Raw genomic sequence first — 16,192 nt, forward strand, 5'->3', positions numbered from 1 at the left:
TGTTTTTTTGGATAAGGTCCAGAGCCAGACTGTTCGGCGACCATCAGAGCGTTTTTTTAAGTTTATTTTATTTTTCTGTTAAGTTTGTTTGATCAATCATAATTTTTTCACATTGATGACGATGATGTTCCATTTAATGTTTTTGAAATGATATTTGTAAAAAGATTTGTGTAAGTATCACACTTATAATTTACCAGCTTTACAATAACAACAACAACAATAAAAAGAGGAACAAACAACTTAATTTTTATTTACGTCGAATTTTTCAAAATTTTCTGAAGGCGTTTTGTTGGCTAAATTTATCCCAAAAGGTCTTTTTTGTAAAGTTTATTTTCAGAGATCATTGTTGTTGGTTGCGGAGGTGGCCTAAACGCCGCCGCCGCCATCCACTGCCGACTCGTGCGTCAGACTTGTTCTCAATAAAAAATTAGTGTTTTTGTATGAATAAATATAAATTTACGTGTGTTTTTGTTTCGAAATAAACGCACGCAGTCGAAATTAGTCTTGAGAATACAAAAAAAACAACATTTGCTGCACCAACTCTTACATACTGTGCTACTGCCGCAAGCAAGTTGCGTTGAAAAATCTATTTTCAGTCTATTTCTTCGAAAGTTAGAAACGCACCGACTTTGCATACGTATACGTAAGGTGTGTGTCTTATATACTTTGGTTTTATTGGAAATACAAAATAAAAAGATTTAAAATTAATTTAAAATGTCGAATGACGTCAAAGCTGACCGAGTAGCGATTTATACTTTATTTTCTTATATTTAAGTTTATTTTCAGGACAGTTTGAGGCTATACACTACACAGATTGGTTTTTGATTCTGATGATGTTTATTATTTGAGTGCTAACTACTTGTCCGCTTATTTCTAAACATAAAGATGTATAGAAGTTTCCATATAGTTAAGTCGATTTCACATATTAAAAAATCAACACTCTTGATGAAGCAATGTTTTGGCAAACAAAATTAATAAAAACCAAAAAATAAAAATTAAATTAATTTTCAAATTATTTTATGGGCACATTAAAAGTAACTTAATTGTGGAAGATGGCTGCCATATGATCTATTTTTACATCGAATCTTCCTCAAGTTCTTAGACAGACATCTTTTCATGGTTTTATTTCTTATAGATTTTATATATGTACGAGAAGATGGGATAAGACACACGTGTTGATGGACAGCATTTCTAAATTCAAAATGCATATGGTTGGCGCCATTAATAGCGGTATTAATGATGGAGAGTTTAATGAATTTTAAAGTTTATTTTGCTTCCTTTTTTTGAAATCCACCATAACAGTTGCTTTACAAATATCAGTTAATTGAATTGAAAAATGTTTTAATTTAATAGAAATGTATCTGCATCGGAAAAAATAACTCTGAAGCCGACAAATTTTGCAGAATTGGGTGACATTCACATTTAATCTTTCATAATATACTTTTTAGATCATAGACCATAATGGCAATGTGAATTTCGAAACATTGTATAAAATTAAATGATAAAAATTCAACAAGAAACATGGACATTTTATGTTGTAGACCTTTAAACTGTCAGCAGCTGTCAATAGTCTTTTTCATGGGGGTTGCTAACAAGCAACTCTTATCCTTAAAAAAATATAAAAAGTATTTTTTAACTGCTCCGCTACTATTCTAGACAGTTTCAGATCTAACCCAGATCGCTTAGACTATACCACCCCAAAAAGGCATTCATTAAAAGCTTCCATGTGTCCATCCCTTCAAATCCTCCTAGGAAGAAGAGAGACCCCTGGAGGCGATGCGGTACACTTCTATACTGACGGTTCAGAGAACGATCACGGAGTTGGAAGTGGTATCTATTCAGAACAACTGAATCTCAGTCTATCATAAAGACTTCCCAATCAATGTAGTGTATTCCAGGCAGAAGTAATGACGATTAAAGAAGCACTATCCTGGCTCAAAGAAAACGTTATATCTTGCAAGGATATACGAATCTTCTCGGACAGCCAAGCTGCTCATAAATCTCTCGCGTCTGTCTGCACAAACTCTCAAACAGTCCACAATTGTCGATCATTTTTGAATGAGATGACGGAACAGTTTAGCATTCAACTCATTTGGGTGCCGGTCCACAGAGACATTCCGGGAAATTGCAAAGCCGATGAGCTCGCCAAAAACGGAACACTTCTGCCTAATGTTAGACAAAACATAACATAGAAACACCACTTGCTACATGCACATATCTTCTTAAGCAATATGCTATAGAAACAACAAATACTAGATGGTCACAGAGTACCACCTGCCTAGCAACCAAACAAATATGGCCAAGCATAGACTAAAAACGGTCAAAAGGCTTGATATCCCTGAGCAGACAAAGTATAAGCTCTACAATTGGAGTAATAACAGGACACTGCCTAATAGGAAGACATGCTTTGAGGCCTGGGGGCTACACAAATGACTTTTGAAGAAGCTGCATGGACGACGAGGAAGAGGAAACAGTCCAACACCTTCTATGTACATGTCCAGCACTCTTTATTAGAAGGAATAACTTTATCGGTAATCCCTTCTTCGATAACACCAATGAACTGGCAACGATTGACACAAAACGTCTCTCTAACTTTATTAAAAGTACGAAATTGTTTGTTTAAGTTCATTACTCTCCCATGAGTAACCTCATTAGTGGTATCACAATGGACCCTTTAGGTCTTCGTGCGTCAATGACATCTGGGCAGCCACTCCAACCTTACCTAACCTAACTGCTCCAATCTATTTTTCAATAATCAATTTTAAGGTTCGTGGGTATAAATAATAATCATTTAATGTACGGCAACTTTGTTTTTTGATGACTTATTAAGAACACCTTTAAATTCCTAAAATTTTAAAGAGCCTACAGTTTAAAGAGACTTCTTTTAGTAACTCAGATAAAACTGTAGATAAATCTGATTTTTAGACTAAATTAGATCTTAAAAATAAAATTGGGTAGCGCAACAGTCCGTAGAGAACCAGGGTCTAGTGACTTACAACTCTCAACTATTCCTTCGTGCGAGTAATTGCAGGGATAGAGGGGACCTACAGTTTATATGCCGAATCCGGACGGCTTATTTGAGTAAGCACTTTTTCATGACAAGAATTACTCTTGGATAATTTGGCAGATCCTCGCAAGTGGCAGGTGACAAAGGCAGAGATCGAACCCAGGACCTCTGGCATGACAGCCCAACGCACCAACCATCATGCCACGGGAACTTCATTATAAGATCTTCGTCCATGTTTTTTTTCAAATTCAATTTGTATTTATTAATTTTTTTTATTAGGTACTATCTTAAAGTTAGACAATAATTATTAAAAATTAGGGTTTAGGTCCCTATCGGACACAGTTCTACTGAATCGAAGGCGCTCTGCACCGCCTTCTCGACTGTATTACAGTTTTATGGCTGACATGGTAGACAAGCAAAATCTCCTGTCTATCCTGTATCAGCCCTCGATTGTCCAAATAGAGAAAAGCATCGGGCGGGATTGTTCCACTTAATCGTTCACTTTCGTAGTATTCGTTATTGGGGTAATAAGCCCCAACAATTAATCTATTGGCCGGGGACATTGCTTTTGCAACGATCCCCCTATCAAGCTGTAGCAACGATTATTTATTATTTGTATGTTGGGTCTGTGATAAAGAACCTGGTTGTAATAGTAATGTTTGTACTCATATTCTATCAAACATTCGAATCTTTTAAATTTTAATTGAGTCAATGTTGAACCGTACCGGGCACCCATAGGCAACAGGATGAGGGCCCTGTAGCAACCTAAAAAATAATCGTTTCGTCAAGGCAAAAGCTCCTCTACCTTTAGGCAAAGAAGCACTCATATGTTTGATGAGTTCCTTACTACATTTTTATTCGCTATTGGCTGTGGATTTGGTGCCACGGTCACAAGATTTTTCTTGTTCTTTCTTGTAGTTTTTGAGGCTCAATGCAACGAAGTCCTGAATAGAATAGTTTCGCATTTTTGAAAGTAGATTTTTAACTTCCAGTCATCGCAGTATTGCTAAATTATGTCGAAGTCATGCTGCAAAAGTTGACCTCAATTTTTTGGTCCGCCTGAGTTAGACTACGTATCAGATCGCCGGTGTTAATGCTGAACAAAATCGATGAGTTAGCCGCTCTTTGCTGACGACTGTTTTTAATATCAAAGATCTTAAAAGAAGTTAAATTGCCACTTTTGAAAACAAACCAGCCATTAAGCATTTCATAAAGCATTTACAACAGTGGTTTACTTATGCTGCCCTCTATCCATACGGTGTCAAGTGCGTTCTCCAAGTCAACCAGACAAGCACCCGTATATTGTCTTTTAGATTTGTTTTACTGGATATATGAAACAATCTTAGACGCCGCATAAATAGTGTCATGTACCGCCCTAAAATCGAACTGATTATCTTGCGTGATTTTGCTGTCCTCAGCCCATTTCGACAGAGTTCTACTTATTTAACTTTCTCGAATAGCTAAGTGATACTGGGAAGAAGACTTTTAGACCGGAGATTCGCCAGTTTGGAGTTGTCTATTCCCTTTTTCGGAAAAAGATGTAACACAACTTTCTTCCAACTCACTGAATAATTTCATTATTCAGCGTGTTATTTAACAGTGTAGCATAAATATTCACAGCGTCCTGAGGTAAATGTCGTAGTACAATGTTGGATATACCATCGACATCGACACCTGCTGGCTTCTTTTTCTTTCGTGAATCGAAGATGAGACCTCCAGTCTACCCTTCTAGCCAACATGGAATTAGTGCCGTTTAGTTCGTTGATGATGACATTTGCCAAGTTATCGTCATTGAACCTGGTAAAACTTCAGTTCTCGGATCGCCATTGCGTTATGTAGTTACGCAGGTAGAAGTTTCGTAGCCGGGCTCTGTTCTCCAGGTAGTGATTTGGTCGAAAGCTAGAATTCACCTTCTACATTTTCTGGAAAGCAGCATCCACCTCATCCGTCTCCACCTTCTCCAAATCGGTTTCTTTTGGATCTATTCCAGATGTCAGAAACTCGTCTCTGTTGTCTTGAGCAGTTTCTTACAGTTTTTTTTATAGGAATATGTTCTAGTGAAATAGTCAGCTGAATTTTTACCTTTAAATTGTTTAACCGTAATACTCGAGCTTCTTAAAATGCCCTCGAGTTTAGCCTTAGGAAAAATACCCGTGTTTTGTTGTAAAACCTATCAATAGTATAGTAGGATTTTACACGAATAACAAAAACAATATCCGCAGTATGAATACTACCGATAAAAGTAAAAGTAGAATCTTACTACGGATGGGATTTTAGCATTTATACGAGTCTCGAATGGATCTTATGTGAATTCGTTCTCTCTGATATTGCATTTGTATCTCGATGGCAGTGTTCGTGAGTAGTTATGCATTTGGAATCATGTGTTTTCCATTGGCAAAAAAAAAACAAATTTGTTACTGTTTACATTACATATTTAGTTTTTTTTTATGAAAATGAACTAACTGGGCTTATTTTGCAAGACAAAACAATAGAAAAGATAATTAAGTTTAGCTATGTTTCCACCAAAGGTTTATCTCAGTTTAGATTAAGTAAATCTTGTTGTTGCTTTCACCGCAGAAGAAGATTTGAAAATGATATAGTTTTACAGCCCTTTTTTAAAATGCAAATGATGTTTCGATGTTTCTTATGAAGTGCAAGTGAGATAGTTTGATTCTTCTTAAACAATGAAGAACTGAATAGTGTAATATTTTTGTAATTAAAAAAAACTATATTTTTGTACACAAATATTGAAAAAAACAGACCATAATGCGTTATCTGTTAAACCAACTTCTCCACACATGTTTTGCTTCACAAATTTTGACTCCACTCTGATCCCCGACAGGAATCAAGTCGAATTAAGCTCATTTCAACCCGATTCAGGTATATAAAGAATTGAGGTGAGTTTTAAGCTTGCTCTTACACCACACGTTAATGTAGTATCCTATAAACAGACTCCCTTTTATTTTATGTCAAAGCTTCAATTGTTAATTGAACTTTTTTTTATAGAATCTCAACTTTCAGAAGTTTTCTTACCATGTTTTCTTGCAAATTGACCATTTTATAAGTTTAAGTTAGTTTTTTTTAGCTTAATTTAATTTTAACTTTTGATTTTCACAAAACTTTATTCTATTTGTGTTTTTTTATTATTATTATTCTGAAAGGTCTTCTCTAAGTTGTACAAATTTTAAAATTCAAAAATGTCGCTACTGCCGATGGGTTTTCTTGGGAATTGTCTACTATACTATTTATAGAATGCCAAAAAACACGGGTAATATCTGAAGAACAGACATACGTTCTTTAGCTGTACTATGCAAATGTGCCACCTTACGATAGTCCTTTTTCTACAGTCATGCAATGTTCAAGAATTCCAAACCAATAAGTTCCCACACATCTTTTCTTACTTAATCTTTTAATTTAATTTGTATCTGGCATATTGAAGGTACACAACAACTTATTAAGTATAAAAACTTAACAAAAGCTAAATTAAACCAAAATAAGTTTTTACTAAAATCTAAATTTCATAAGTTCTTAGCTTTAAAGTTATCTAATTTATTTGGAAACCAAACTTGACACAAAAATTAAATTTAATGATCTTTTAATCAATTTTGCTAACATTAAATGAATTAAAAAAAAGAATACTATTCATATAACAATAATTTCTCTGCATTTGGAAACTTTTCAAAATTCTAAGTAGGTTGGAAATATGTACTTATTTTATTTAGAAAATATGTCCTTGAAATAAAATAACAATAAACGCATATCTTTCAGCTTATCATAAAATCCTATTCTAAGATAAAAAGATATATCTATTTAGGTTAATGACTTTTTTAAATAAAAAATAAACTTCTGGTTTAAACAAATTCTTATTTACGACTTTTCCATAGGAAATGCCTTATTTTTTTAAAAATGCATTAAAATCTCATATGATAAAAGATTTTTTCTTTGAATATAGACGTGGTACAAGACTGTATTGTATCTAGGAGTGCCAAATTTACAACATTGATTGACTTGACATATCCCACAATATAAATTTGTATCTGATATAAAACGCATAATATTCTGTAAATATTAGACATAGTAAAACCAAAATAAAACAGTTTGTCCGTCTCCCAAGGAAAACATTGATTCATATGGAAATCACCTTGTTTAGGAAAGAAAAACAAAAACAAAAATCTAAATTTTAGGTAAACAAAATAAAAAGTCCATCTAAAATATACAACCAAATTAAAAACACGGAAGCAGAAATCTTAAACGCACACAAAAAACATAAATGTAGCCAAGTCAAGTCAAGTCAAGCCATGCCACCACCTACTAAATCGATTTATAATGTTTATCGAGAGTCTCAATTACTCTCGTTTGTGCAAAATTTTGTAGATATTTATTTCTCTAAGGTTATCAAAATTTGTGTTTGTTTTTTCTTTCCCATATTTCTACGTCTTAGAAACACAACAAAAACAAAATTTGCAATATCTTTTAAGACCGTTTCATCATCATCATGAATTCTTTTCTATGGGGAAGTACCTTATATATATTTACAATTTTATTACTGTTTTCTCAAGAACTCTATAAAATGCCATTAAAGAATTTATATATTTTGGAAATATTGTATGGCTATTTCAAAACAGATGTGGTTCTATGGAAGATATAAATTTATAGAGTAAACTTAGGAGGAAACTGATTCATCATCACATCATCATCTAAGAGTTGATGCATATAGAAGAAATCGAACAGGTCTAGTCTAGTGGCGCGACAGCTCTTCAAGATCGGAAGCCTAGTCATCTACCTCTTATGATATCCGTCTGTGTTTTAAAAGTGTAATCCTTACGACTAAGATGGTAGATTTTCACAGCGATATAAGGTACTCTGGAAGTGTTTGTACAAGAGAAATCCTTCTTCTATAAGTTTGGTGTCGAAACCACAAATAATTTCCATGGTATGAATAATAATATTTCCATTTACATTTCCCGTCAAACACTTCCTAAATGTTCAACCTGTTTAAAAATTCAGAGATCTAAAAATAAACTTTTTGATTTAAAATTAGATTTGGAAAACAAAAATTAATATTTCCAAAAGTAGCTCCACTCGAGTGCACTCTCGAAAACCAAATTTGTTATAAACTAATAGAATTCCTAATGTACTTACACTTCTTGAGAAATAACGTCATTCGTTAAATTGGACTAATTGAAAATTTAATTTGGCAAAAATTAGGCATTCATTCGAATAAGTTTTGTTATAGAAAATTTCAATTCGCCGCTACCGATAACGTGTGACCGTCTAGACCTATCTATGGTAGGTTGTAGAGGCTTGAGAGAGGATAGGCACAAAGTATACAGATAGAGGAACCAAAATAGATTTTGCTAATTTTCCGAAGTGTGCTTATATTTGTACTTTTGTCACACGCCCTCTCGATCGTTTTTATTTTTTCGTCGCCCGTGTTTTATTTTATTTTTTGATTTTCTAGACGCCACTATTTTGTCGTCGCGTCTTCGTCGTGGTCTTTGGTTGATTTTGGTTCCAAATCCGAAACACACACATCAGATAAAAAAAATTGACTTTTTGCCAAACAAAATAACATGACCTGATGATTATTTTTATGATTTCTGATTTCATGATTTTGAGAGAGAGAAAGAGATTTTGATTTTTGATTTTTGATTTTTGGTTTTTGGGCTTGGTTGGGATGTGGTTACTATTTTTAATGACGATGGAAAACAACCAAAGAAAAATATTATGACGCTATTGGTTTTTGCAATCGTCGCATGGCTTATTGTTGCGCAAACAAATTCAAATACGCATTTAGACAAAACTTATTTGTTCATGGTAATGATGTCTTAAAATTTCCCTAATTAATATTAAAAGAGTATTTTGGGGGGTTATGTAAAAAAGTGTATGATGATGATTTTTGAAAAATTTCCTCGCTCGTGATCTAAGTACTTATGTGATATTATTGTATACTATGTATTTTGTCACAAACGAAATTGGATAATAGCCAAAATATATATGTTTTTTTTTTTGAGTGCATTTTAGAAAAGGCATTGGGATTATTTTTGAATTATTATTTGCTTCTTTTCATATAATTTTTGATATTATATATTTTTTTGGTTGGTTTTAAAATTTGTTTGTCACCTTGAACTATCAGCTTTCGTCTGAGTGGACAAAGCTGTGTCTTTATAAGATAAATTATAAACAACATGTTTGTTTTTGCGACAAAAATTAAAAACAAAAAATTGAACTTGGAAATGTTTATGATTATAAAAGTTTATGTTATGATGATGAATTCTTGTCTGAATGTCATGAAGGTTGCGGTCATGTTATTATTTTTCTTTGAGGAAGTTAGTTTTTATTTTAAATTTCCTTAAATTAACATGGAAAAACGGCATAGTTTCCAAGTTTGTAATAAGCAACTACGTAATGTTTCAAATAAAAATAAATTTGATGAAAAATCAATAAATTATAAAAAAAAAACAAGTATACGCCCAAGTGTGCTAGTATCATTACTTCCCCTAGTGTTGACGAAACCAGAATCTTAAAACTTTAATTGTTTAATTTACACAAGAACTAAAGATGAACGCTTTTATTTCCTACTTAAACAGGGTTACAGCCTGGTTGGACCTGGGTCTCAGCCAACATGCTTCTCCAGCTAGATCGGTCCCTAGCTATCTGTCTCGAGTTTCATACGCCAAGTTGGTTGAGATAATCTCCCATCTGCGTGTGCCATCTAAGTCGCGGTCTTTCTCTACTGCACCTTTCCTTGGGATAGGATTCGCTCTATATGACCCAGCTATGTAAGTCGTTGGATTTGTAAAGGTATATTTCGGACCGTTCAATTCAAGAAGTTCAAAACTGAGGGCTCTGACGTTCTTCCTGTTTTTATAAATGATCTTTTGTCTGAAACTTCTAACCCACTTAATTGCTGCGCTGATGACAGTACCCTTAGATTTTCATACTCTCTTTTAGATTATCATCTTAATTCTTCGCATCCACTACGAACGGCAGCGTATGATAAACTTATTAAATTATGATCTTTATAGAATTGTCCAATACAGAATCAAAAACCGTATAGAATTTAATGCTACGGAAACTCAATACTGTCTACTGTCGCAAAAGCGTAACCCTTCCCCAATACAACTTTCCTTGAGTTGTACTTGTATTGAGGAGATTGAACAACTATCAGTCACTTGTTGTAGAGTGATCAGATAGTTGTCATCGCCAAAAATGCTGCTAAGTGTTTAGGTTTTCTTCGACGATGCAAGAAGTTTTTTACCCCTTCTGATCTGGCTATTATTTGCAAAGCTTTTATTCGTCCAAAGCTCGAGTAAATAACTAACTTGAGTCTTCTGGATAAAATTGAAAAAAAAAACTCTAAAAATGATAGGAGATCTTTTTCTTCCCGAGACATCTGCTTCTCTTGAACACCGTCGTGCCACCGCCGCAAGGTCCCATGCCTGGCATTGCTTTTTCGTTTATTTTCATAAACAATGTTCTAGTGAAATAGCCAGTTGCATTCCTCGACTAAAACAATTCAACCTTAGTACTCGTACTGCCCAATTTCGGACGTTCTGTTTAGTACAGGGATTCTTTATTTAGCCGAACTACACGAATGTGGAATGCTTTACCAGGCTCATTATTTCCGACTCATTACAACGTGAAGACATTCAAAAACAATGTGCATCGGATTCTCATTTCTTATCCTATCTACTTTATCTAATTGCTCGCACCGTGTCTAATAATTATAAGGGTATTTAAAACCCCTTAATTGTGCGCATAATATTCAAAAAAATATCCAGGTCAGTGTCGTTGAACAGCCTATATAAAACGTCGTTGTATATTCTTCCCCACTTTTCATCTTTGGAGTTTTAATTGTAAAAAATTCGAAATTATTTGTTTGTTAATTATTTGTAAATAAATTATCAATGAATATCGAATTCCAGTCTCTTCTGAAGCTTCTTTAAATCACTAGAAAATTTAGGTATAATTATGACAAGCTTCTACCCGCACTAGAGATTACTTAGATTCTGATATCAAAAGTTTTGAAGTACATCCAGCGAACTTTTCGAATCATTTACCTTATATTAGTCTCATGTGAGTTTTTTTCAGAAAAAAATTATAGAGAAGTTGAAGAACATCCAATTAGCATTAAATTAAGATGGGTAGAAAACAAGGCTTATACGCTATGCTGATGGTCTGTTATCAGAATGTATAGAATATGTTATAATTTTTATTTTTGAACTAATAAGACAATCAGTAAGGCACTGATTTCGACCTACAACAGTGATGCCAAAATTAAAGTGGTATGACAATGACTGTAAGAAATGTAGAAATGTAAATGTTACCATTATTGAAATGTTACCATCTCTAAGCAGAATGATAAATAACAAATCAGCGGGTTTGGATGGCATTCCTATCGAATTCTATAAGAATTAAATTCTTGAATTTCTCGAGTGTTGAGGTTATTAAACAAAATGTTTACAGAAGAGAAATTTCCGAGATACTTTCGTTTGGCTACAATATTTCCTATATTTAAAAAAGGTAATCCGAGATCACTAAAAAATTATAAAGGCATCTCAGCTCTGATTTCACTAAGAAAACTGTTTGCACAAATATTGTACGTTAGTCTTGTGAATTTGATTGAAATAAATAATTTAATAAATCGATATCAGGCTGGTTTTCGAGCGGGCCCTTCAACGATTGATCAAATGTTTGCTCTTACGAGCGTTTCCAGGTATTTTATCAATAAAAAAAGCCCCTTTACATTTTATTCGTCAACTTTAAAGCTGCTTTTGATACCAAAAACAGAAGGTCAATTTTATCAATCTACGAGTAGCAGTTATTGGTCTTTCAACCAAATTAATTCGGATTTATGAACAACTTTTATTAAACATGCCTGCAATGGTTTGTAATGGTATATCTATATAAAAATCCCTTAATACCGAAACAGGCGTTCCACAAGGCTGTATATTGAGTCCGCTGATGTTCGCTCTTCCTATCAATGATATTGTAAATAAATTACCGGGAGGTCTATGGTGATTTATCTTTGAAGATTTTGCTCTATGCTTATGACCTGGTGGTGTTCTCTGATAAGCCAGTGACATTGCAGATTCAGATAAATAAACTTAAACAATATTGCAATTCGTGGGATCTCAAAATCAACATTCCTAAATCTATAATTATGATTTTTAAACCTCAAAACCGTTCAGATAATAATGTACGAAATTGGACATTAGGTGGTACCATTATTGAAGTTTTCAGCGATTATTAATATCTTGGTTTAACTATCACTCATAATTTGAACATCAAAAATCATATTAAAGAGAAACTGGTACTAGCCAAATCAGCTATAAACTCACACGGTTTTTCAAGTCACATTTTTTTTCAAGAAGCTTCTTGGACCCTACATCGAAATTTAAGGTTTTTTACGCTACCGTGAACGGTTGCCTTTGTTATGGAAATCAAATGTATGGATACCGATTTCTAGAATATATGGAAGTTATTCAAAGATACTTTTTTAAAAGAATCAAATGCAAACAACAATAGAAATGGTACGCTATGCAAATAATTAGAGAAACTCTTCTTGAATCTATTTTGACGTATCTACTTAATCGTCTTTTTCGGTTTTAACTAAACTAAAAGTCTATATTCTCCGAAACCTTTCCACTTTTTCGCCATCTTCGATTTTTTAGTTTAAAAAAAAAATTAAACCTAAATATTTTGAACAATCATTTAAAGTACCTTATTGTTAATTGTTTTCTTTTTTCATAGTAACACATATTTATTGTTAACTATTATTTTTCTTCTTTAACTTACTTTGCCACTTTAACAAAACAACATTTAAAAAGTTGACACATTTTTGTAATATTAGTTATTTATGTTCTTAGTCTTATATTCTATAATTGTATACTCTTTTTTTCAATGAAAATATCTTGATAATAATCGGCAGAAGTTTTTTTCTATTGTAAATTATTATGTATCGTTTTTAATGAATAAATAATGATTAAAAAGATAATACACATCTTATCTAAATTCTGATATTTAAATAGGTCCTTTAAAGTTTGTTATCCTTTAAATAGTCCAAAACCTTGTATACCTGAATAAAATTAAGTGATGAAATACAATATCTTACTGCTATCTGATTCTTTCCATCATAGTTTTATTTTTTATAACACTAAGTTGTATTTAATCAAAATCAGATAAAGGTAATAAATTATTTTATATTTTATACAACACTTCAACCCGGAGATCATTAGTTGAACTTTAATTTTTCCCATCAGATAATCAAATCAAACTGCGCATTTTCTTCTTTTTAATTCGAACACACCTGAATTTGTTTTAAATCAGCAATTAAACAATCTGCAAACACTTTTAATAACATTTATCATTAATTTCGCAAACAACATCAAGAATCATTTATATTTTTACTTTAAACAATTTTTTAGCAAACAAATTGATTTTATACGCATTTAAATCAAAAACAGAAAAACATATGGAGGTATCATCAAAGGTCAATGTTATGTTTATATTGATTTGTTTGTGCAAAATTTTGGTAAACGAAATTAAGGCTTTAATCATAGTCATTAATCTACCATCTACAATTATTCAGTTAATAATGTGATGATTATATCATGATTTGTTTGAATAGTATGGTTTATTATCGTCATGTTCTGTTTTTTTTTTCAAAAAAATTGCTTTAAACTGGTTTTTAGCTAATTTAATGTTTAATTTAATTTTGATGGATCACTGGGCGTATGTGGAATATTTTTTGATATTTCTTATTTTACTCTATTTGCAGACGACCCTAACGATGTCATCATGGTATGTGGAGTTGTCATTGCCATGCTATTGGTTGGACTTATTATAGTATTAGTTGCTGTTACAATAAAGTAAGTATCTACTCTACTCATATAAATTCTAGAATAAGTATTTTCTTTAATAAAAATAAATAAGAATGTTTGAATTAAATGTTCTATTAACCTAGAATTCAGTTTTCTTATCGTGAGAAAAAGAACATAATGGTCATAATTCAGTTCAGTTCAGTTCAGTTCAGTTCAGACGCAATATACATATATTTTCATTTTATTCAACTTGTGCAATCAATTTAACACGCAAAATGTATTTGATATCGATTTTATATCCCTGATGAAGTTAGGTACAGGGTGGATCAGGTTTAATCACATAAATTATTACTAAATGTATAATGAAGTGATTCTTTTTGATTTCAAGTTTGGTCAGAATAAAAATGATACACATCTTGTTAACCCAGTTTAGACTTTTTTATGCAAACATTTCAATTAAAAAAATCCATTAAATTTGCATAAAATGTGTTAAAACTAATTAGAAAACACTTTAAAAACTAGAGGCGTCTGTTAAAGTTGAACTATAAATTTAAACAGTTGTTAGATATTTTTTGTTTCAAGACACTCAGTTAAGATTAGAAGCACCCTGCACTAATTTAAGAGGTATTTACTTCAGTTCAAGAGCGATTTATTAAAAGGGCTCGATTTATTACACGTCTATTACGTTCTAACAAATTATTATTATTATTAACCATTATTTTATCACAATGCGTCATAGATTTTTAGGATAGAGGTGCTTATATTATTTTATTATAAAATATATATTATTTATTGACAATTCAAACTAAATTGAAATTCTTTTTAGAATTATTTTGATAAAATAATCAAAGGCTGTGTATACATTTAAGGGTGTGAATTTGCTTAAAATAAACAGATACAAAATGTTTCATATAAAGAAAGTCAATAACAATATACAATATAGATATTAAGGTCAGGTAAGTGAAACGAAATGAAATGAACATGTTTTTGTTTTATAGAAAAGAAGCGCGTGAGTTTGATTATCTAATAAATATTCCCTAACCCCTAGATAAATAGAGCACACGAGCCCCTTTTTTTCTGTATCAGTTTAAGGTGATGCGATTGGTTTTAGAAATAATATTTACCAATAATAATAATTAATGATATTGGTATTAAATATTTAAACAGATGACGATGGAGTTTTTGATTAGATAAAAAGTTAGTTGTGGTAAACAAAATCAATCCAATTTGAAATGTCAAATTAGTTATGAATAAATTATAATCTAGGAATATAAATCATACTTGGGTTGATGGCTTGTCTTAAACTAATTTAACCTCATATTCTAGAATCTTAAATATATTTTGTTTTATTTATCACTAAAAATCTACTCGGTTTAAAATTTATGTTAAAATCTAATTCAAGTCCGCTCAAAATTAAACAATATTGAATCCAGAAATTTGACAGGTTAAAATAAAACACGCATAGATATTTTAAATACAATGAAACAACTATGAACTTTTTGTGAATGAATGTTTATAGATACAAAAATTCTAGTTCAATTTTCTTTAAATTTAATTATTACAAAAATATTAAAACATTTATTAAAATGCAATTTTACGAATTTCATTATCAAAATGCGTTCTCTGTTAAAAACGTTCATCGCGTTCAAATTTTGTTCAGCGACGGTACGTTAATTTTGAAGTGAATATAAGCCAGAACCATTCCAAGAGCTACCAATGCACCCAGAAAAAGTCACAGTTTGGTGCGGTTTATGGGCCGGTGGCATCATTTGACCTTACTGTGAATGGTCAGCGCTACCGTGAGATGATATCCAACTATATTTTTGCCCAAAATGCAAGAACTTTACTTGCATGACATGTGGTTTCAACAAGACGTTTCAAAAAGACGTGCCACACAACACGCACAAAAATTGACTTATTGAGACGTGAGTTTGGGACCGGTCAATTGGCCCCCTAGATCGTGAGATTTAATGACTTTAAACAATTTTGTGTGGGGCTATGTTAAAGCTCATGTCTATACAGACAAGCCTGCTTTATTTGACGCATTGAAAGACAACAATGTTGTCTTCGAAAGACCGAAATGTTGAGAACAGTATGCTAAAATTGAATTGAGTGGATGGACCATTTGAGGCGCAGTCAAGGTCAACATTTGCATAACATAATCTTCAAACATTAAATTATATGGACCGTATTATCGATTGAAATAAGCCACATATAGCTTTTGAATAATCACCCTTTATAACTTAAGATCCGTTTTTCTTTTTTTACTAGCTAAATCAATCCTTAGTTTAATTGAAGGTTTTGGATTCAATTGAAGGCAACATCTTCTTGCTTTGGGCAACTCTATTTTTTCCTCCCA

The 16,192-nt window shown here is 32.2% G+C and overlaps 1 protein-coding gene across 6 annotated transcripts in view; it reads left to right on the top strand.

Moving 5' to 3' along the window:
• LOC129942950 (probable serine/threonine-protein kinase fhkB) overlaps positions 1–16,192 on the top strand; it is a 430,564-nt gene that overhangs the window by 303,689 nt on the left and 110,683 nt on the right. For all 6 annotated transcript variants that reach the window (XM_056052143.1, XM_056052160.1, XM_056052118.1 and 3 more), the window contains one exon: positions 13,791–13,881. In XM_056052143.1, the coding sequence (XP_055908118.1) occupies positions 13,791–13,881 (91 nt within the window). The remainder of the gene's footprint in view (positions 1–13,790; positions 13,882–16,192) is intronic.

The sequence above is a fragment of the Eupeodes corollae genome, chromosome 1, assembly GCF_945859685.1.
Source record: "Eupeodes corollae chromosome 1, idEupCoro1.1, whole genome shotgun sequence".
NCBI classification, from domain to species: domain Eukaryota; kingdom Metazoa; phylum Arthropoda; class Insecta; order Diptera; family Syrphidae; genus Eupeodes; species Eupeodes corollae.